This window comes from Myotis nattereri (genome assembly GCF_964212035.1).
Source record: "Myotis nattereri genome assembly, chromosome: 9".
NCBI classification, from domain to species: domain Eukaryota; kingdom Metazoa; phylum Chordata; class Mammalia; order Chiroptera; family Vespertilionidae; genus Myotis; species Myotis nattereri.
The window spans coordinates 79603445-79626439 of NC_138084.1; the positions used below are offsets into that span (position 1 = coordinate 79603445).

At 50.3% G+C, this 22995-nt stretch overlaps 2 protein-coding genes across 3 annotated transcripts; both read right to left on the reverse strand.

The window, feature by feature from the left end:
- Positions 1-3665: 3665 nt before the first annotated feature.
- ZPR1 (ZPR1 zinc finger) lies at positions 3666-12338 on the reverse strand (the record flags this gene model as incomplete). 2 transcript variants are annotated; one of them, XM_081098306.1, is made up of 14 exons in its annotated part: positions 3666-4263; positions 4942-5007; positions 6816-6902; positions 7541-7651; positions 8090-8179; positions 9034-9104; positions 9482-9548; positions 9729-9776; positions 10104-10226; positions 10375-10461; positions 11074-11144; positions 11476-11566; positions 11880-12041; positions 12152-12338. In XM_081098306.1, the coding sequence occupies 14 exons, from the start codon at positions 12314-12316 to the stop codon at positions 4132-4134; spliced, it is 1371 nt and encodes a 456-aa protein (XP_080954432.1). In that variant the 3' UTR covers positions 3666-4131. The 2 variants fall into 2 exon arrangements, with proteins under 2 accessions (XP_080954432.1, XP_080954433.1); XM_081098307.1 differs by lacking the exon at positions 6816-6902 and having other exon boundaries at positions 12152-12316.
- A 3931-nt stretch (positions 12339-16269) lies between these two features.
- On the reverse strand, positions 16270-17914 carry APOA5 (apolipoprotein A5; the record flags this gene model as incomplete). The annotated part of the gene is made up of 3 exons (XM_081099886.1): positions 16270-17209; positions 17671-17785; positions 17866-17914. 3 exons carry the CDS (start codon positions 17912-17914, stop codon positions 16270-16272), a joined length of 1104 nt encoding a protein of 367 aa, XP_080956012.1.
- Between the last annotated feature and the right edge of the window lie 5081 nt (positions 17915-22995).

Genomic DNA, 22995 nt, shown 5'->3' on the forward strand with positions numbered 1-22995 from the left:
CCTCTCTGAAATAAATTTTAAAAAAAATTTTAAGAAATCAGGAATTCCAAACCAAATGTAATACTATGAAGAATGTAGAGGCTTCTAAGCTGTGTAACTTGCAGTGTTTGACAGTGATAGCCCCTGGCTGTCTCTTATACAGAACCTGGCCAATGGAAGGGACCTGGATACTCCCAGCACAGCAAGAGGGGGAGTGAGAGACTCAGTTCCAATATTCAGGTTCTGGGGGGAAAGTTTTCTTCTTGTGGCATTAAAAGCTTTACTTGAATGATCTCATTTAACCCTCACAATCCTCAGATAGTTTTATTAGTCTTATGTTACAGATGAGAAAACTGAAGCTTGGAGAGGTTAAAGGAATTTGCCCAACTTCACATGACCGACCCTTGGAAGCAGAAACTAGCAAAGTGGGTGCAAGATGTAACCCAATGTTTCTGAAAAAATTATTTTCTTTTTATCTCATAAGTTAAATTTCTGTCACTGTTTTAAAGTATGGTAGTCAAGAAGGTATTGTTACACTTTACAAATACACATATCTTGGGATAGATGTTCAAATATAGGTTTGGAGATCACTGCACTGGGGCCTGAGCTTCTAACCACTTGGCTATACTGAGGGTCACAGCACAGGCCCAGAAAGGCAGGCGGGCTTGTGGGAAGGGAACACTGGACCAGCATAGGGCTTCACTAGCTGGAGGGCCCAACGGTACCCATATGCAACCCTACCTTGGCTGCTCATCCCTTTGGCGTACCTCAAACTGAACTCCACAGCCCTGTGGTCAGCAGACAATTTGGAAACGCTCCTGTTTCTACTCCAGCGCACATTAGCAGTGTAGTCCTCAGCCCCATCAGCCCATTTCTATCTTCAGTTACACCACTTTGCACAAGTTACCTAACCTCTCTGAGGCTGTTTCTTCATCTTTAAAATGGGGATTTTATTTATAGCTTTTCCCCAGAAAGGGTTTAAAGCAGAAACAGAGACACCTTAAAATTTTTTTAATATGAGAATATACATCTATCTAAAAGCACTTCACGTCCTGGCCCATGTGGATAAGTGGTTAGAACATTGGCCCGTGCACTGAAAGGTCACAGGTTCAGTTCCTACTCAAGGGCAGATACCTGGGTTGCAGATTCAATCCCTGGCCCTGGTCGGGCACATGCAGGAGGCAACCAATCAATGTGTCTTTTTCACATCGATCTCTCTCCCTGCATCCCTTCCACTCTCTAAAAAGTCAATGGAAAAAATATCCTTGTGTGAGGATTAACAAAAAATAGATAAAAGCACTTCACAATTACTAACTCACTAATCCTCACAAAAACCCTACAAAGTAGCTGCTTTAATACCCCCATTTAACAGACCAGGACACTGAGGCATTAGAGGTGCCGGCACTAAAGGGCTTCCTCAATTCTGAGCAAACACACACAGCCAGCACCGGCCCTTCTCCTCACAGCTGAAAACACTTCCATCCTCCTATACAGAGACATGGGTAAACATTTTTAAACATAAAAATAAAGCCAAGTGTCTTAAACACACTGTCTTAAATTTAAAGAGGAATCATCCCCTGCAGTGTGCTACAACTGAGATGCCAGATGGACAAAGAACACATACTAACGTTACACTGAATCTTACTGAACACATTAACACTCTCCACTAGCAAAGTCAATTGCCCTTCATATTTATTCCATGTTCACGTCATGACAGATGTACACTCCATACCTGTGTTCACAGCTCTATTGGCTAAATGTGGCTATATTTAATATGCTTGAAATATGAAGTAGAAGTGCCCTCACAAACAAACTCTACCTTCCCTGTCTATCATGGTTGTGAAACTCAATCTACATGTTCTTAGGCTGGGGGTTTGACTGTCCTCCTCCCCGGGCCTTTGAGCAGGACCCTTCCCATACCTGTTACCCATGCTACCTCCAGTCACCTAACACGGCTCAATACAGGATGGAAAATTTGCAAGCGTCTGCGGAGAATTATCATTTAACAGATTAACCACATGCCATATGCCAGAGCTGGGGGGTAGGACACTCACCCCCATCAGGCTGCATAGTGAGACTGGATAGAGCGGAGTGTGAAACTGAAGGCTTCCAGGCCTTGGCCATCAGAGCAAGTGGTACCTCAGCTGGGTTATCTGTCTGGTACCTCCTCCTCAGTCAGTCTTTCCTGGTTCAGAAACTCAGGTTATCATTCCCAATAACTGGATGGAATCTGTGAGATTGCCTAACACCAAACTCACAAGACAGTGATAAACCAAATGCCACTTTCTCCCCTTCACAATGGGAAATAAACCTGACATCAGGGCCCATCTTTCAAGCATAACCATCCCATAGGGAAAGTCATTCAAGAGACCAAATGATCAATCAGACGGCCTGGGGAACACAGATCCCCAAGGCAGTTGGACATACATCTATGGGCAATCTAATCGGGTAGAGCACTTGCTTAGAAGCCTATTCAAAGTGCTGTAGCTTTATAGTTTGAGTCATTGCTAACTTTAGTCTTGAAATTCTTAAAACACCTTACTCTTGCTCACAGAAACGTGAACTACATGTATGGGAGTCAGTCCCACATGGAAGTAGTTAAGGTGCCAAAGCATTCAATATGGAGATGTCTGAAAACTGAACCTCTGTAAACAAATACATTTAAGAGGGAGGAGGCAGAGATTCCACACAAGGAATGTCCAAAGTACAGGGGAAAGCAGGGATGCAGCATCACGAGAGAAGAGACGGGTTGAGAAGGGAAATGGTCCACTGTCCAACGTGACAGAAATAATGGAAAATGAGAACATTTTCCCAAGTGGAAAATCCCGCCTGTGATCTTTGAGAATAGTGCAGTAGAGCGGCGAGAGTAGAGTGGCACTACCAAGTCTTCTCCCTTTAAGGCAATTCTTCCGAGCTACGTTTGCAGCACAAAATGCTAAGGGTTGCCATAGTATTTCAATCCACAGGTCTTTCTTGAACAACTACCTTGCAGCCAGCACTGCAGGAGTCATCAGTGGTTAATGCAGACACAGAGCACTCGCTGGGGAGTCCAGGGCCTGGGCCAGGGAGTTCCAAGTCACACAGCTGGAAGCAGCCCTCCCTCTCTGGTTGAACCTGTTTCTCCATTTGTAATTAAGAGCGGGACTAGAGGCTCCCAAATACCCTCAACTGGTCAACGTCTTCCAATCTCAGAGCTTTTACATTTGCAGTTTCCTCTGCCTGGAAATCTCTTCTCCCAGCTATAAACATGGCTTATTCCCTTACCTCCTTCTCGGCTTTGCCTGAATGTGGAATTTCTACCTTCTTATTAAGACTTTCCCTGACTACTCTATTTAAAATACCTACCCCACCTTATCTGACACTATCCAAACCCCTTCTTTGCTTTTACATCCCTCCATAACACTAATCACCACTTGATCTACTGTTTTACTTATCGGTTTATTATCAATCCACCCCCACCCCCAATGCCAATTTTCCCCACTAGACTTCAAGCTTCATGAAAGCAGCACTTTGTTTTGTTCACTGTTCAGTGTGTGCCTAGCACAAAGTGAACACTCACACATCTGTGAAGGAAGAATGAAATGCCAGCTCCAATCTCCAAATTACAGCGGCCGCACTGGAGAAAATGTTCTTCAGGAGGTGGAGTCTACCAGCCTATCAATTAAGGACAGTGAATTCCGGGCCAGTGCAGTTTGACAGCCATCGTTTTAATGAGAACTTCTTCACCTGTGCTGGACTCCCTCCCTCGGAAGATTCCCTCCGTGTGGAGAGTCAGTATTTTGTACACCCAAAACCAACACCTAAACTCCAGCTGCAGCTGTCTTCCACCTTCCTCAGCTTCAGAGTTCCAGCTCTAGAGGGCAGCTCGGTGTGGACAGAGGGTGAAGACTTGTGGGGAAAGTGATAGTGACATTCCTCATAGTTCGCTTCCAGGTCTCTTTCCAAGCTGACTCACAACCTCCGAAATAAGGTCAAATACCCAACAGGGGTGCACTTGCACCACACACAGTTTACAAAGTGTGCCAGGATCCTTGATTCAGACCAGATGCCCGCCCCACAGGAGCAGGTGAGGCCACTCCCCGCTTTTCCAATAGTAATAAGTAAGCCTGTGGTCTGAGCAGTACAGGAGGTTGGCTGGGAAACGGTCCACTGCTACCGTGGGGCCAGGCCTGTCTCATAGCCCTCCGTCTTCATGTCATTGAGCCCTAGCTCCTCATTTTGGTCAAACGTGCGCTTATAACGTTCCACCTTCATCTCCGGATCGTCTTCAGGTGCATACACATTCTGGAAGGCCAAGGACAGATCATCAGTGCCCATACCATCCTGCTATCCTCCCTCCTCAGGCTGCTTCCAATGCCCACTTTCTCCAGAACTCTTGAGTTTTTTACTCTAAGCATCACCAATTCCCCATGACTAGGCTCAATTAGTGGGAAGCAACAGAGGCCACGTGGGCCAGGAGTAGAATTAGGGAACAGTCCACCTAAAATACTTCCTACCTGCACCTTCTTATGAAGAGTGTATAGTCTTAATCACGGAAGGACCTTAGAACAGTTTTGCCTGACCCATAATAACTGTTCATTAAATATTAATGTTATTGTCAATCACCAGAATATCTGCCCAGTCAGTTTAACGCCTTTCAGTTTTCCTATATTGGACAAGGAACCATTTCTCCTCACTCCACAATCAGACTTGCAGAATGAAAACATCATCACTGGACTTAGAGCTGGGGAGAACCAGACTATAGGAGGAAGGAGCCTAGAGGTATCCTTTTTTCCCTCTCGACACACTTACAACCCCTCCTACGTTCCCCCCTTTCTCCCTTAAGTTCTAAGTTCTGCTGAGAGGTTCCTTGATAAAGAGCAGTTCATTTAGAACCAAGTCTCAGTTTCTGGAGAAATGATACATGTTCAAGAAAAGTCAGAAAACGTATCTCCATGAAATATAAGGAAAGGTCTACTGTACCTGCAAGTAGCTGTTTCCTGCTGGATCATTCATAATAAAGTGGGCCTTCATTTTACCCTCCATGATCTAAAGAGGAGAGAATATAGTATGTAAATTTTACAAAGCATGGAGAAGCTAAGTCTACCAGATGAGAATCAAGCCAATTTACACTGCAGTATGCCCAAGTTTCATGAACTGGTGAAATGAGGTACTTCTAAAAGTAGAGTGAAGAAGATCTAAAATAAGAATTGTTTACACCCAGCTGGTGTGGCTCAGTGGTTGAGTGTTGACCCATGAACCAGGAGATCAGGTTTGGATTCCCATTTAGGACACATGCCCGGGTAGGGGACATGCAGGAGGCAGCCAGTCAATGATTCTCATCATTGATGTTTCTATCCCTCTCACCCGCTCTCCCTTCCTCTGAAATCAATTAAAAAAAAAGTATTAAAAATAATAATAAATAAAATAAGAACGGTTTGATATTATTTAAGAAACAATTTTACATCCCCAATTTCATCTCCCACTCCAAACAGGCCAACTTCTATCCCAGAAGACTGAAGGATTGCCCTTCCTCTACCCCAGAAGACTGAAGGATTCAGTGAAGATACCACAACACACTATGGACTGGGGTCATGGCCCAGTTGAGGGTGGAGGGGAGGGAATCAAGACAGGAGATTAAATGAATGTACCCTTACTGGAAACAGACATACCCCAGCCCTCTTCCCAGGACACCTGAGACCAGGAAATGGAGCACCCCCGACGGGAACCTGACCAGCCTAAGAAGAAAGACCTAACTACTCTGGCTTTGGCGCTACCTCAACGAGGCCAAACTAAATCCCTTACAATGAGCCCAATGTCAGCAAAACACCGCCACTTGGGTTTTTTAGTCTTCTTTTAAATAGACAACCAATGATTACCAGACATCAAAGCCCCTAATATTGAAAGACAGACATTTACATGGAAAACAAAAACAAAGAACAACTTAGAGGAAATGGAAACAATGCAAGGAAAATAAAGTGCCAAAAAAAGCCCAACATTAATATTCTCAAGAAGAAGAAAAATGCTACATCCTTATACTATTTTCTAAAAAGGCAGAGGAAGAGTATTCAAAGACCAAAAAAAGCTCTTGGAAAATAAAAATGTTAGTGAAAATGAAAACGTCAACTAAAAGATTGGAAAATAAAGTTGAGGTAATCTCCTCAAGTAGAGAAAACACAAAGAAACTGAAGACTGGACAAAGGATAAGTACTTCACAGAAGACCAGAAAGTCAGTCTGATATTCCAAAACACAGGGTTTCAGAAGGAACAGAAAGGAAGCAATTCTCAAAAGGATCACCTTAAAAAGCTTCCTATAACTGAGCCACATGAGTTTCCAGATTCAAAGGACCTACCAAGTACTTAGCGAGCAGTTGCAAACTGACCCCACACCAAAGCACATCCTGGAATTTCACATCAGAGGGACAAAGCAGTACAAGAACAGGTCACATACAAAAGATCAGAAATCAAAATGCCTGAAGACTTCGAAATAGCCAAACTGGAACGTGGAAGACATTAGTGCAATGTCTTTCAGATTCTGATGAAAAATTATTTCCATCCTGAAATTCTATTCCCAGCCATTAATCAATGTAGGGTGACTGAATCCTTGAATAAAGAAATTTCCAGACATGTAAGGTCCCAGAAATCTCATTTCCCATGCACTTTTTCAAGAAACTAGTGGAGAAGATCCTCCAACAATATAAGGGAGGAAACTGAGAAAGAGGATGACATGGGACTTGGAAACCAGGAGAATCCCCAACACGCTGGTTAAATGTTTAACAGGGAGCAAGAAAGGGTAGGCAGCCTCTCGTTCACTGGAGCCCCAGGACCACAAGACTGACCAGCCAGAGTCCTCTCACCTGGTCCAACTTCTGGCTAAACTCCTGCAGTTTGTCCACCTGGCCAGGATTGGAACTGTCACCCAGTGTGAAAGGGTTCTTGGTCACCTGCAACAAACGTCATCCACACTGCTGTACGCTGGCTCTGTATTATAGGTTTGGCCATAAGCCTGGTCGGGGTGGAAGTTAAGCCAACTTCTGGTACAACTCCTGCAGCTTGTCCAGTCGGGGAAGCACGGTCTTCATTTATCCCATAACCACCTTTCTGATTATTCCTAAGAGCTTATGGATTAATCTGCCAAGGCGGCAACTGGCCGTGTGAAACAAACTATAAACATGTTCTTACAATATGAGTGAGCCCTAGTCCTAATTTAACAAGAAATGCAAAGTATAATTTACAAAGACGAAATGCCTAACGACTGAGAATTAAATGAAATGATTCATCAGGAGGACAAATATATGGGCTAAGTCAACAATGCATATGTATGTTGGGGAGTTTTAGATGCTGAAAGGACCCTCACCCTCATTTTACAGTGAAATGAAAACCACACATGTCTGAGTTAAGGCCTAGGAATTTCCAATCAGAATTTCCCATAAACTTATCTTCACAATCCAAAATAAATTTAAGTCTCTTAAATCAGCTTTAAGGCAAAGAAACCCCATTATCAGCTCCCAAAACTAGGACATGTGAGGTCCCCTAGCCCCTCCCCACAGCAGCACTGCTGAAGTAGCCATGTACTACTCACCAGGTCCCGGATGTCTTTCAGCAGCCCCTCCAGTGTGGTGAACTTGCCCCCAAAGATAGCCATTCCCAACTCAAATTCCAGTTCTGGGATTTCCACACTGCACGTCTCAGACTGTGAGATGAGAGGTCAGCGTAAGCTCTAAATCAGGAGCCACCAGAGAAAGCTAACCAGAGTCCTCTGCCACATTAATACCACCTGTGACAGTTTGGGGACAAAGTCAACTGTCCCCGTTTTCTGACTTTCTAGTTAAAGCTGGACTCACTCCTATCCTATGTACCACAGGAATGAAACCAAACTAATAAAGGGACACTGAGTCATGGCTCCAAGCTGCCAGGTATCCTGTCATCAGAGGCCAGAGACAAGAGCCTCACAGACACTGCCAGCAAACAGCTGCCCACTCATCAGAAACAGCTTGTGGGTCAGCTTCTGAGCCTCCACTCACAGAAGTAAGGAGGCACCACACAGCCCCAAGACATCATTTAAAAAGACAATTTCCCCGAGAGACAAGTCACGTGAGGAAGACGGTCACTTCCCCACGCAAGCTGTTACCTTGAGCAGGTCTCTGGTCATATCTGAGGGGTCTGTGATACGGAGTGTGATCCTGGTGCCCAAGGGCTCTACTGCTCCTCCAGATTTCACCTGCAGACAACAGTAGTCAGCAACAGCAAGAAGACCCCGAGCCGAGCCCCGTGCCCAGCAGACCTCACAGGGTCGGCTTGGACCACCAATCAGGCCCGCTAAAGGCGACCAAGCACAGAGCCTTCTAAATCAATAGTAGCAGCAGTCATCCAAATAAAAAACACTGAGAGTGCGTGTTTAAAAAAATGATTATTGGGATTTGAAAGGGACATTCAATTGCATCCAACATGTGAATCCCCTTTATAATATTCTGGCTTAAGAATTTAACAGCTTAGGTTGCGTTGGTGGTATAGTGGTGAGCATAGCTGCCTTCCAAGAATTTAACAGCTTATGCTTGAATAGACTCAGGGAAAGGGAATTTACAGTCCTCCAAGGCAGCCCATTCTATTTTTATGAACTTAGAAAATGTTATTGAGTCAAAATCTGGCTCCTGTTCCTTAAAACCAAACTTTAAAATGTCTTATATGAGCGTGCTTATGCGAGGCAACTGATCATTGTTTCTCTCACATCAATGTTTCGCTCTCTCCCCCTTCCTTCCTTCCTTCCTTCCTTCCTTCCTTCCTTCCTTCCTTCCTTCCTCTAAAATCAACGGAAACATGTCCTTGGATGAGGACAGAGAGAGAGGGAGGTCTTAAACAAGTTATGATTAGGCAGAGAGAAGATAAACAAGTTATGATTATCTCTAACTTTTCTCCTCTAAGCCAATTCCCAGTTCCTTCAATGGCCCCTCACCCTACACTAAGCCTAAGAGAAAGACCCATCCCCCACTCCCCTCTTCCCAAAGCAGATTTAAGAAGGGTGAAGGTTAGAGAGGTCACCCTCAAGTTAGTCCTCCCAACCAATGGAGCCCTCACCTCATTGGTCCGATGACCGCAGTACTCGCAGTTGGTAGCCATGATGATAACCTCCTTAAAGTGGGGGATTTCTGGAGCTGGAGTTAAGGGAACCTGCTTCCAGGATAGCAAGACCACGCTCTGAGAAGAACAAACCCAAACCCAAACCCTGGTCCCAGGACTACAGGAAACAGATCCCAAGAAGCAGCCCTAGTCCTCCAGAAGAGGGCAAGGACACAACCCACGGTGACTCCTGTTCACAAATGTTGGCCCAGGCCACTCGCAGGAGCCAAGACTACAGCCCAATTCCCTCAGTAAACCCAGAAGCCAAGGTGTGGCCTCATCACAGGCAACATCGTCATCACTCAGAATGAAACGTGTTTTCCATGAAGGCAGTGGTCTCCAGCCTGAAGATAATCTTCACACCCGAGTCAGATGAGGAGCAACCCAACTGCCTGACGAAAGATACGAACTAGCTTCATGTTGGTCTGAGCTGGAGCATTGCATTCTGGGCAGTTTGTATTGAACTGCAGCACCTGGAACACAACATGGGGATGCCGGGGTGAACCCTCCCGGCAGGTGAGCCCTGTCAGGCTAAAGCATTCAGTTGGTACGTGGTGGTCGTCTGTGCTGGTGGAGAGGAAGAGAGCCACTGAGCAGCATCAGTCTCAGCTCACAACTCTGCTCCTTCCTCCGCAGTAGCCAATGGGACTCACTTCGTTTCTGAGATCTTCCTCTTGCGGCTTCTCTTCTGGCGCCTCTGCCTAAAGTAGCAGAGATGCAAATCACATGTTGTACGTGTATCTCAGCCTCCCGACACCCTGCCTTGGAGCGCGGGAAAATGCTGTGGCTTGCTTTTGTCAGCTGCCACCTCATGAGTTTAACAGAGAAGCTAGAAAGCAAAGCCCCAATCAAGGGAAGAACAGAGCTTAAGGAAAGACCAAAGCTATTGCCGCCCTTTATTGTAAAGTGCACCCTAAGCCCTGACACGAGCTTGATGGGAAGCACACACGTGCTGATATAGGGACACAGGGCAGCAGCAGCAAAGTAAGTTTCCACCAACTCCTCTCTGGCTTCTTCAGCTCACTCACCTGGAGCCCCAGCATCTCCTCCTGCTGCGGAGTCCGGTTATAATGTGTGATCACCAGGGCGTCATCTTTCTGGGGAGCGTGTGGGTTTTCCACGAAGCTGTTCCCTGAGGGGTCATCGATGATCTAACAGACGGGTGAAGAGTAATTATAAGCCATGTACAATCCTCCACCTACCATCAGCCCACTCAGGCACCACAGTGGAAAAATCCCAGACAGTCTTAATGGTTTCTTCTCTCTTCAATCGAGGCACCTAGACACCCTCAATACTCACCAGGGTGAAAGGAGAGGCCACCTGCTTCAGCTCTTTCAGTTTGACAATGAACTCATCCAGTCTTTCAGCGACGGCTTCTTCATTTGCCTGACAGGAACCGAGAGTAAAAGTATCAGCCCTGGTCATAGACCTTTATGCCCTCACTTCCTGTCGTGCCCGAGTCACTTCCATCAGGAAATCATCACCTTAGCGTGAGTGGGAACAGAGAGACTCAGACTTCACAAGAAGATGTAGCACATAATTTGAAGTTTATGGGTGGTGCCAGATGAGCCTCATTTTCTCACTCATTCAACCCTTTAAACCAGGCATTCATGCTAGGTTAAATATCTGAGTCCCCTCATGGAACTCCCCAGCTAGTTAGGAAGACAGATGACTAATACGTAATTATATCACTTCTGTCATAATAAACAGACAGTGGAACACTCAAAGCATAGCTAAACCCAAGGGAGGACAGGCTCTTCAGCGGTAATGATACATAGTCTGTTGGTGGCGACAGGCCTGAACATACACTGGCGAAGGCGAAGTGGAAAGAACAGCAGATGTTCTGTATGCAACATCCTAGCAGCTATGGCATCGCCATATGCTTCCCCTCAAAGGCCTCCGTCAGACAGTTCACCTAGTGGAAAGCTGAGCACTCTATTCAGATGTATGTTAAGTAATTCTTCCTTGAGCTGCTGCAATCAGAATACCCCAGCTCACCCTTCGAGTGGGCTGGTCCTGCTCCAGGCCAGAGATGGCTCGGCTGATCAGTCCTTCAACAGTGGTCAAAGCTGGGAAGAAGAACAAAGGACAGGGGAGTCTGGGCTCAAGTGCCTGTGTGACCCCGGGCAATTCATGTGACCTCCTTGGGCCTTGAATTCATCTGTAAAATGAGGCTAGCCACAAAGTTCCATTCAGCTCTAACAACAGTGATGACAAAACCCTGTAAGTAAACACCATCTCAAACTGCTTTAGCTAAGTGTCCTGCTGACGGTCAGTCAATGAAGACCCCAACCATTACCAAACCCACACACAGCCACTAGACCTGGCCGGGGTTTTACAAGAAAGTGAGTAAGGGTCCAGCTACGCATAAGCAGCCCAAATACCTGACCTTGAACTTACCTCCCTTCTGGCTGAAGGCAGGAATTTCAAAATCTAACTCTGGAATCCTTGTGGTGGCCGAGTCTGTCTTCACCACTTCCCGGTTCATGTCCTGGTCAGAGAAGCAGGTGCAGGCCAGAGAGGTCAGAGGTCAGCAGTGCCCCCCCAGGGAAGGCCAGGCTGCCCTCCATCAGACCCCGGCTGCCCACGTGGGGCGAGTCCCCCGCCTAAGTCCTGCTCACGTGGCGCCTTCTCAACAATGTACAAAGCCCTTGCACACGCCCCACCTGGTCGGCCTCCCACCTGGTCAGCCTCGGCCCCGGCCCCCCTTTGTTTGTAAGGGGACAGGGAGGCGTGGACACGCAGGGGATTCACTCCGCCCGGGCCCGCCGCCCGCCCCGCGCCGCGCCGCGCCGGGCTCTCACCTCGGCCGCCCGGACCGTCAGCGTGTAGCGCACGCCCTGGTCCTGGATCCTGCCCGCCGACTGCACCTCCGTGTTGTTCCAGCCGCAGTGCTCGCAGGAGAAGGAGCTGACGATCACCTCTCTGAAGAAGGGGATCGTGGTGAGCAGCAGGCGCGTCACGCCCTGGGGAAGCGGAAAGCCAAGGAGAGAACCGGTGAGCGCAGCTGCCCACCTGGCGACCCCGAGGGGCCTCACTCCGGGTGCCCCGCGGCCCTCCCGCCCGCGCGCCTCACGTCGCGGTAGCAGTTCATGCACAGCGACTCGATCTCCGTGGGCTGCTGGCCCTCGTCCTCGGCGCTGAAGGGCCGGAACACGCGCGCCGGGGCCCGGGCCGGGGCGGGCGAGGGCGCGGCCGCAGCCCCCGGGGGCCCCGGCTCCACCGTCCCGCCGGCCGACATCGCGCCACGCGCAGCGCCGCCCGCGGCTTCCGGCTCCTGGCCTCCCGTGGCCCCGCCCCTTCCGGCGGCACTTCCCTCCGCGTACGCCCCGCCCTTTCGTAGGGAGGTGGCCCACTCTGGGCCCCACCCCCCCTTTTTTTTTTAGATTTTTCAATTGATTTTTTTTTTTTAGTTTCTATCCAAATCCAGTAATTATTTTTTAATCCACTAATTATGAACACTTTTAACACATTTGTCACTACACACACACAATTATTATTTTAAGAGTAAGTTGCGCCCTAGCTGGTTTGGCTCACTGCATAGAGGGTTGGTCTGCTGACAGGGTCCCGGTTCTATTCTGGCCAAGGGCATATGCCTGGGTTCTGGGCTCGATCCCCAGTAGGGGGCGTGCAGGAGGCAGCCAATCAATGATTCTTTCTCATCATTGATGTTTCTATCTCTCTCTCCCTCTCCCTTCCTCTCTAAAATCAATAAAAAAAAATTTTTTAAAGAGTAAGTTGCAGTACTAGCTGGTTTGACTCAGTGGATACCATCATCGGTCTGCGGACTTAGGGTCCTGGTTCGATTCCAGTCAAGGGCAAATGCTCGGGTTGTGGGCTCGATTCCCAATGTGGGGCCTGCAGGAGGCAGCTGATCCATGATTCTATCTCATCATTGGCGTTTCTCTCTCTCTCTCCCTCTCTAGAATCAATAAAAATATATTTTTAAAAAACAGTAAGGTGCAGACAATAATATCTATACCTTTGAATACTTCAGAATATATCCCCAACACACATGCTGGGAGGAGAAGAATCTTTTCTTACATATCCAAACTATGATTACCAAATACAGGATATTTAACATTGATACAGTACTATTATCTAATACTAGAGGCCTGGTGCATGAAAATCATGCACTAGGGGGTTAGGGGGGTTGTCCCTCAGCCCAGCCTGCACCCTCTCCAATCTAGGATCCCTTGGGGATGTACAATTGCCAGTTTAGGCCCAGTCAGACATCCCTCTCACAATCCAGGACTGCTGACTCCCAACCGCTCGCCTGCCTGCCTGCCTGATTTCCCCTAACCGCTTCTGCCTGCCTGCCTGATCACCCCCTAACCACTCCCCTGCCAGTCTGATAGATGCCTAACTGCTCCCCTGCCAGCCCGATTGCCCCCAACTGCCCTCCCCTGCAGGCCATCTTGTGATGACATGGGGGTGGCCATCTTGTGATCACATGGGGCGGCCATCTTGTGTGAGGGTGTGATGGTCAATTTGCATATTACTGCTTTATTATATAGGACTAGAGGCCCAGTGCACGAATTTGCGCACAGGTCCAGTCCTTCTGCCTGGCTAGAGATCGGGGCCAATTGGGGCCTATCGGGGAAGGCTGGCAGGGGGAGGGACCACGGGAAGTTGGCTATGGGAGTGCACTGACCACCAGGGGGCAGCTCCTGCATTGATCGTCTGCCCCCTGGTGGTCAGTGCACGTCATAGCTACCGGCCAGTCATCTGGTCATCTGATCATAAGGGTTGCTTAGGCTTTTATATATATAGATATAGTCTGTATTCAAATTCCACATCTTGTCCCTCTGATGTTCTCCATGGCAACTCTTTCTCCAATCCAGGATCTGATTCAGGACCAGGCATTGCCCCTAGTTCTCAGGTCTCTGGTTTCCTTCAACCTGGAAGTCCCTCAGTCTGTCTTTGTGTCTTATGCCATTGGCATTTTTGAAGAGTACAGGTAATTTGGGTTTATCTGATGTTTTTGTTTTTTGTTTTTTAGTTTTTTATTATTTATTTTAAATAATTCTTTATTGTTGAAAAGTATTACATATGTCACTTCCCCCCCCCCCCTTTAACCCCCTACAGCCAACCCCCGCCCCACCCCCACCCCAGGCCTTCACAAGGAGAGGGAAGAGAAACATCAATGGGAGGATGTGAGAGTGAACACTGATGGGCTGCCTCCTGCACACCCACCAGGGATCCAGCCAGCAAAGGCAGCCTTTCAGTTCACCGGCCTACGCCCAAGCAGCGGAGCCACCCTGACCAGGCAACTCTGGGCCCTTAGGGAGCAGTACGGGGCTTCCCTGTTGCCAGGATTATATGATCCAAACTTCCATAGCCGGATTCAGGCTTTGCCTCTACCTCAGTTCAGGTGTCACTTCACCAGGACGTCCTCCCAGAGCCAGGGCAGGGCTTTGCTCCTTCACAGTGTCTCCATCACACAGGGTTCTAACTATTGGCCATGGTGTTTGACCACAAGAACCAGCCTCTTGCCGACATCCTGGGCTTCCTTCGATCCACTGTTGGACCAGGTGATGCTGCGGCTCTAGTCCCTCCGTCCCTCTCTCCCTTTCTGTTTTTCTCACTCCCTATTTCTGTCCTCATAAACACCTGCCCAAATTCCAGCCTCAAATACACAACCCTCAGTTGTACTTCCACCCCTTCATCCCTACCACATCTGCTCCCTCTGACTACCCTTCCCAGTTTCCTAACAACAAAAACACCTTTTATTTGGAGGGAGCAGGGTAAGCTTTCCTTTCCAGCACCTCCTCTCCCTGGGTACCGCTCTCAGTTCTGTTGCTAAATCCAGATGTCTGGGTAGAGATCTAGGCTGGGGCATGATGCAGCCAGCTTCATGTGGTCTGTGTTAGGAGGAGTGTGGGGGTACAGGGCCAACTGAGCTGGACTGGAAGGGCGCTGGAAGGGGTGTGCTTACCCTGCCCACTACCCCCCACTTCACCTACCCCCAGCTTCAGGGTTCTCAGAGGACCTATGAGGAGCTTCATTGCCTCCAAATGAATCTATATGTGGGGACTGGGGGGTTTAAGAGTTTGGGGTTCCCAAGAAGAGGGCCAGGTCATAAAAAGGGGCCATTCAAAATCTGGAACAGCACGAACAAAAGGGAGAGGCCACCTCAGGAGCCTGCAGGTGAGGCACACTGTCCTGTGCCAAGCCGGCCCACGAACGATGCAGGTGCAGGTGCGGAGGAAGGTCGCTAGCCCACGCCCACCCCCAGGCCAACACAGCTCTCCCCGAAAGCGGAGCACAGCCAGGCCCAGGCCCCTCTGGCAGACTCGCACTGAAAGGGGGTCCCTGAGAAAGTACAGCAGGGGCCTGGAGTGGCTGATGGGTGTGATTTGGGGATAGTGGTGAGGGCACTGCTTTCAGACATGGTCCGAATGAGAGTCACACCAGGCAGACCAGTTTCCATTATAAACATCTATTTCAATGGAGTCAGAAGTCTAGGCTTCCGTCTGAGCGTCAGAGATGGGGAGGGCACCTCGTAGACTCCCCAGAGGGTTTAGGAAGCCCCCTCAGTTTGGAGGCGTGGGCGGCTGTTTAAAAGCAGAGCTATGTAAGAAAATATGGGCCCTGCTCCCTCCCATTACAACTCCCACCATTTGTACCCACCAGCATCAGAGAGCGCAGGGATACACACACACACACACACACACACACAGTCACACACACACACACACACAGTCACATGCTCTCTCATCACATCCTCCTCCTTTCTCCCTTCTCGCCCCCAACAGAAGCTGACCTGGCAGCCCTGGGGAGAGGAGCTGCCCTCGGGACAGCGGCAGTAGTGGCCACCAGGGGGCCAGAGTGGTCGCAGCCAAGCCCGGGCCTGAAGAGACAGGCTTCCAGCACCATGGCCACGGGCTGGCACTTAATTTCCCCGCATAGAGCGCCTGTCTCCCTTCCCACTCCCGCCAGCAGCGAATGGGGCAACTCGGGAGGACTCCCAAATGAGCACGGGAAGCCAGGTTCGCAAATCCTGGTGAGTGTAATGCATCCGGATTGGGGACTCGCAGGAGGCTGGGTAGGCAAGGGACAACTGCCCCTTCGGTGGCCTCACCCATCCTGCAGGGCCCTCCACCCTCTCTGCCCAGTAGGCCACTGTCGAGGACTGAACCATGCTTGGGGCTCCCCGAACAAGGAGCTGGGAAGTGGGCGCGCCAAAGGCCCTCAGGGCTCCCCGCCATGGCCCAGATCATGGTCGCGAAGGCTGTAGTTTATGTCTTCCCACAGGTCGTCCAGACGGGCCTGCAGCCTGCTCCGGGCCTTGCCACTGTCCGCGGGGAGGAACTCGGGGGCGAAGGCGCTGTGGCTCGGTGGGGGCGGCGCCAGCTGCTGCTGGACCTCCTCCGTCTCCTGGTCGATGGCGCGGGTGAAGGCGGCGATCTGCAGGAAAGTGTCATGGCGGAAAGCCTGCAGGCGCTGGCGCACCTCCTGGGACAGCGCCTGGGGGTCCGGGTGCGCCCCTTCCCCGCCCGTTCGGGCATAGGCGCTGAGCTCTTCGCGCAGGTGGTCCAGGTTCTGTTGGATGCCCGCGTGCAGGGCCTTGGCCTTGAGCGTGAGCTTGTGCGAGAGCAGCTGCACGCAGCGGCTGAGGCGCGCGGGGCTGGCCGCGGTGTGCGGGGCCACGCTGCGGTGTAGCTCCTGCACGTGCTGCCCGATGCCGCTCACCAGGCGCTCGGCGTACGGGTGGAACAGCTGCTTGACGCGGCCGGTGTGGTGCACCAGGCTGCTCTGCAGCTCCTGCAGCAGGTCCCGCGCCTCCGCCACCCCGCCCAGCAGCTGGGCCTTGGTGTCTTCGCCGACCACGCGCAGCTGCTCCTGCAGCTCCTGCACGCGCAGGGCCACCTGCTCCATCAGGGCGCTGGTGTAGGGCTCCAAGCGCCGCCGCAGCCCCTCCAGGCCCCAGCCCACGCGCGCGTGCGCCTCCGCCATGTGGGGCTCCAGGCGCGCGCTCACCTCCTCCAGCTCCTCCTGCAGCTGCCGCCTCAGGCCTTCAGGGTCGGGGGGGAGCCCGGGAGGGGCGCCCCCCTGCCCGCTCAGGGGGCCCAGCTTCTCCAGGAGCTTGTCCATGTCGTGGAGGTCTTGCTCAAGGCTGCCTTTCAGGCTCCTGGGGGAAGAGGTCAGAGGTCACCTCTGCTCTGCCCCAGAGGCGTCGCTCACTGATCTAATAGGGAAACCAAGGGCGCTCTCCAGCCTCGGGCCGCCCCTCCGCACAGGCACTGCCCTTGCAGATCCAGACCCGCAGACCCGCAGACCCGCACCGCCCGAGGGGGCACAGAGGCTCTGGGGACGCAGTGGGGTCCTCTCCCCTCCAGCTCCCACGCCGCAGCGGGCGAGGGGGCAACAGCTATAGCCAGGTCAGAGCGGGGTGGGGGCCGCCGGACAGGGCGCACACAGCCAGGAAGGCCAAGATTGGGGGGGGGGGGGGGGGGCGGGGGGGCGGGGGGAGCTGGCAGCTTGCTTCCTCTGCTCCGCAGCCGGAGCAGACCGCGGGTTGAGGAATCAGAGGCAGCCATCATCCCACGGCCTGTCTCCGCCCTTCCCCGCGCCCCTTGCCCGGGCACTCACGCGGACTCCCGGGCCAGCTTCTGCTGCTGGGTCTGCTCCACCCTGCCCTTGTCCCCGCTGCTCTGACCGGAGTCGACCCTGAGGCCTTTCCGCGCCTCCGCGGCGGTGGGAAACGCTGTGGAAAGGCAGGGGTGAGTGCGGGCCTCCGGCCAGCCTCCACCTCATCCCCTCACCCCTGCCAGGGGGGAGACCCACCTGAGAGGAGCGCCAGCGCCCAGGCCAGGGCTGCAGTCATGCGGGCCATCGCCTGTCCTGGAAAGGAAGGCCGGGGAGGCCTGGTTAAGGTGAGGAAGCAAAGACAGGGACATCTCCCAGGTGTCAGTCCCAGGGTCAGCCTGCCCCAAGTCTGTGAACACTTCCCTGGGGCGTAGGGAGCTCAGAGCCCTGAGGACTGACTGTAGGGACTCCTGGTGACAGGATGGAGGCAGGTGAGTGTGGCTGGGAAGAGAAGGGTATCTTTCCCAGGGGAGGGAAAGAGCTCAAGGAGGTGGAGCTCGAACTGTTTTGTAAAGGCTCCCCCTCCTCCTCCCCAGCCAGGTCCAGGAGAGCTTCCTAGGGGAGGGCTGCTGGGCCCTCACCCCCCTCTTCCTGCCCCCATGGGTGGCTGGGAGCAAAGGCATGCCCAGGGCAAGAAGCAGCTCTGCCACGTGGTGCTCCACGTGGGTCTGGTCCCTCCTCCCCCCCCCAGCTCTGCTGAGACCCTGCAGTCCTCCAGGGGACACTGTCCCCCTTGCCCTCCGCCCTCTGCCCCAGCAGCTCACCTGCTCAGTTCTGGGCACAGAGAGCAGACATTCGGCTTTATATTCCAGGGCCTGGGCCTCTGGCAGCAATTCCTTTGAGTAAATATCACGTGGAAGTTCAAAGAAAGATGACCTCAGCGGCCTCCCAGTGCTCACCTCCTGCCCTTTCCTGGCACCCTCAGGGTTAATGAGTGCCCCCATCTCAGGGGCTGTCCCAGTGGACTAGGGCTTCTTGGAAAGTTTACAAGGAGTGGCCCAACTCCTCACCCAGTTCACTCCAAACCCTTTAACCTCCAACCTGCCCACTCACAACTGGCTGGCCCAGCGATAGATACAAGCCTGTTTGTCTGCTGGAGCCCACTCTTACTCAACTGCCCGGAGGCACTGTGCCCAGCCAGCCAAGGGCAGTGGCCAGCTGCCCGCCTGACCCTAGTAGCCTTGGCAGCTCCCCTACAGGCTCCTGGGCAGATGGGAGAGTCAGCATTCACAGGGCAAAGACCCTCGCACCTCCCCTTCATGAAATAATCCTGGAACAAGCAGGAAGTCAAGGGGGAGAAGAGGAGGTGGTGAGAGGCAGAACCTGGACCAGGGACTCTGGGCCCAAAGAATTGGGGCAAGAGTAGGCTTCTCCTTCGGGGGAGAGGCTGGCCTTTACCCAGAGGCCTCTGAGGAGGGGAGCCAGAAAGCCCAGGCCTTCTCTGATGACTTGTCCACTCCGTATACTTACACCCACACTTATAAACTCCTGAGTTTTGCCTTAGCTGGTTTGGCTCAATGGATAGAGCGTCAGCCTGCAGACTGAAGGGTCCCAGGTTCGATTCCTATCAAGGGCACATGCCTGGGTTGCGGGCTCAATCCCCAGTAGGGGGCGTGCAAGAGGCAGCCAGTCAATGATTCTCTCTCATCATTGATGTTTCAATCTCTCCCTCTCCCTTCCTCTCTGAAATCAATAAAATATATTTTTAAAAAATAGTAAATAAACTTCTGAGTTTTGCTCCTGTGTCTTGAATGGATCCCCTCTCCCTATTTCCACCACCAATCGCATCACACTCCCCTTGTCGCTCACCTTAATCACACTCAGCCTCCAGCGGCTCTGTCAGCCGCAGTCCTGCCTGATCGGTCCCTCCTCTGCTGTGGCTCATCCAACCCACTTCCATGTCATCTCCTGCCGCACAAAGCCCCTGGCATTTCCTGAACACACCACCTTTTCCAGAACTCCGAGCCTTTGTAGATGCTGTTCCTCTGTGAAATATTCTATTCCTTGATGAACTTATATTCTTTTCTTTCTTTTTTCCCCCATATTTAGTTTGTATTACATAGGATCAGGCTCAGGTACAATGACAAAAGGGGGTGGGGGTGAGTGGGAGAGAAGAGCCTAAACAAAATGGAATTTTACTTCTGATGGAAACAAGCCCACCAGGGCTCCTTTTGTCTTGTTGCACTATTGTCCCTCCTCCCCAGCAGCTCTGCTGAGACCCTGCAGAAGCTCATGTCTGAGGTTCAGCTGCTGCAGTTCCAGCCACAAGTCCACCTCCTAGCCAGCAGGAAGAAGGAAAAGAAGGGCATGTTCACTCCCTTTAAAGGCACATCACAGAAATTTTTCTTAACACTTTACTGACATCCCATTGGCCAGAACGTAGTCATATGGCTACACATAGCTGGAAAGGAGGCTGGAAAATGTAGTCTTTATGCCGGATGACTATATTCCCAGCTTGAAAAAGCTGTCTTTCTCAGGAAGAAGAGAAGAATGGATTGGGGGGGGGGGGAGTAGAAACAATAGGAGGCTGTGCTGCGCAGATCCAATATCACTCTGAATGCCCTCCACAGCTTTCACCCTCCTCTGCTCGGGACACAGACTGAAGCCATATTAATCACAGTCTTCTTTACAAGTAGGTTGGGGACACATGGCTATGATAATTACGTGAGCTTCTCATTTGTGGCCACTTACAGCTGACCTTTTGAGGATCACTCCAAGTACAAACTGAGCTATCACTCCTCCAGCACTTCCAACAGTTTTATAAACCTTTAATTTTCTACATTAAAGCCTTTCAGTCTGGCTGGTGTGGCTCAGTGGTTGAGCATCGACCTATGAACCAGGAGGTCATGGTTCGATTCCCAGTCAGGGCACAAGCACAGGTTGTAGACTTGTTCCCTCTGACTGTTCTGTTACTACCAATTTGTACTTCTTAATCCCTTCACCTTTTCACTCCTACCCCCAAACTCCCCTCTCATCAAAACGTTCTCTGTATCTGAGTCTGTTTCTGTTCTGCTTGTTCATTTATTTTGTGTGTTTTTTTAGATTCAATTGTTGATATATATTTATTGCCATTTTATTGTTCATATTTTGATAAGTTGCCTCCTCCTCCTCCTCTTCCTCTTTCTCCTTCTTCAAGAAGACCCTTCAACATTTCATGTGATATTGGTTTGGTGGTGATGAACTCCTTTAGCTTTTGCTTATCTGGGAAGTTCTTTATATGCCCTTCGATTCTAAACAATAGCTTTGCTGAGTAGAGTAATCTTGGTTGTAGGTCCTTACTATTCATCACTTTGAATATTTCTTGCTACTCCCTTTTGACCTGCAAAGTTTCTGCTGAGAAATCAGCTGACAGTCATATGGTTACTCCCTTGTAGGTAACTAACTTCTTTTCTCTTGCTGCTTTTAAGAGTCTCTCTTTGTCTTTAACTTTTGGCATTTTAATTATAAAGGGTTTTGGTGTGGGTCTCTTTGGGTTCATCTTGTTGGGTATTCTCTGCACTTCATGGACTTCTATGTCTATTTTCTTCACAAGGTTAGGGACGTTCTCTGTCATTTTTTCAAATGGGTTTTCAGCCTGGCCGGTGTGGCTCAATGTTGAGTGTCAACCTATGAATCATGGTTAGACTTCCCCATCAGGGCACATGCCCAGGTTGAAGGCTCAAACCCCAGTATAGGGTGTTCAGGAGACAGCTGATCAATGATTCTCTCTCATCATTGATGTTTCTATCTCTCCCTCTCCCTTCCTTTCTGAAATTAATAATATATATATATATATATATATATATATATATATATATATATATATATATAAGGTTTCCAAGTTCTTGCTCTCTCTCTTCTCCTTCTGTCACCCCCATGATGCAAATGTTGTCCTTACATTATCCTCATTTTTTTGGATTCTTTGAACCTGCTATTCTGATTAGCTGTTTTTTGCTTCCTTAAACTCCAAATCGCCAATTTGATTCTTGGCTTTATCTACTCTACTATTTAGTTCCTGTAATTTATTCTTTACTTCAGTTAGTGTATCCTTCATTTCTGATGGTTCTTCTTTTTGGTTTTCACATCCTTTTTTATGCTGTTGAGGTTCTCACTAAGTTCATTGAGCATCCTTATAACCAGTGTGGTATTTTTAAAAATATATTTGTATTGATTTCAGATAGGGAAAGACAGAAACAATGATGAGAGAGAATCAGTGATTGGCTGCCTTCTGCATGCTCTCCTACTGTGGACCAAGCCCACAACCTGGGCATGTACCCTGACCAAGAATGGAACTGTGACCTCCTGGTTAATAGCTCAATGCTCAACCACTGAGCCACACCAGCCAGGCATAACCAGTGTTTTGAACTTTGCATCTAGTAAATTGCTTGTCTCCACTTTGTTTAGTACTTTTTCTGAATTTTTGTTCTTTTCTTTCATTTGGAATATACTTCTTTGTCTCCTTATTTTGGCAGCCTCATCAAAGCCCATCAGTTGCAAGGACTGGCTGCGACCACTGTGGAGGATCAGTTGTACAGAGGCCCACCCCTGTACATGTTTCAGTGGGGCTCTGGTGCCTGCTGAGTTCACGCCCCAAAGGTGTGGCTTGTGAAGGTGGTTGGGTGGTGCTTAGATATGGTCTGAAGCTGTCTACCAAGTGTACTCCAGGGGGTCCTCCAAGGGGGTACGGACCAAGGTCAGCCAATGCCTGTACTCTGCTCAGGGCCACTGAGGTTAGATGCTGCTTGATTGAGAGATTTTAGGAAAGTCTGAAGCAAGAGTCAAGACAGGCCATTTGTATGGAAAAGCCATTGGAAACAAGTTGGGTGGGCTCACAAATTGGTGGGGCAGGGTCTCAGGGAATCACCAGGGTGGGGGGAACAGTGTTAGCTAGGTTGATGGTGACTCAAATATGGCACCTGCCAGATGGCTGTGTGGGAGAAAGGCTCAAAAAGGAACAATGGCCTCTATCAGCACCTCGTCTGGGAGAATGCTGCCCCTTCAGTTTCTCCCTGGATGTCCCTGGTGCCTTTCAAGTTGCTGCCCCAGCGCTGTAGCTCAGAGAGTGAATCCAAGTTAGTCCATGCATGGGCCCTTTAAGAGGAATGCCTGGGCTCCAGCAGCCTCCGTCTCACTCAGTCTCAATCCCCTCTGGTTTTTACAGCCAGAAGTTATGGCTCTCTTCCTGGCACTGGGCTGAGGGGCCTGGTGTGGGTCTGGAACTCCTTGTTCCTCAGGGGACTTCTGCTGTGGAGATATCCTTGCAATTTTTATCCACTAGTTAGAACCAGCCCTTCCCAAATCTCTGCTCCTCCTACCAATGTCAGTGTGGCTTCTTTTTTAATTCCTTAG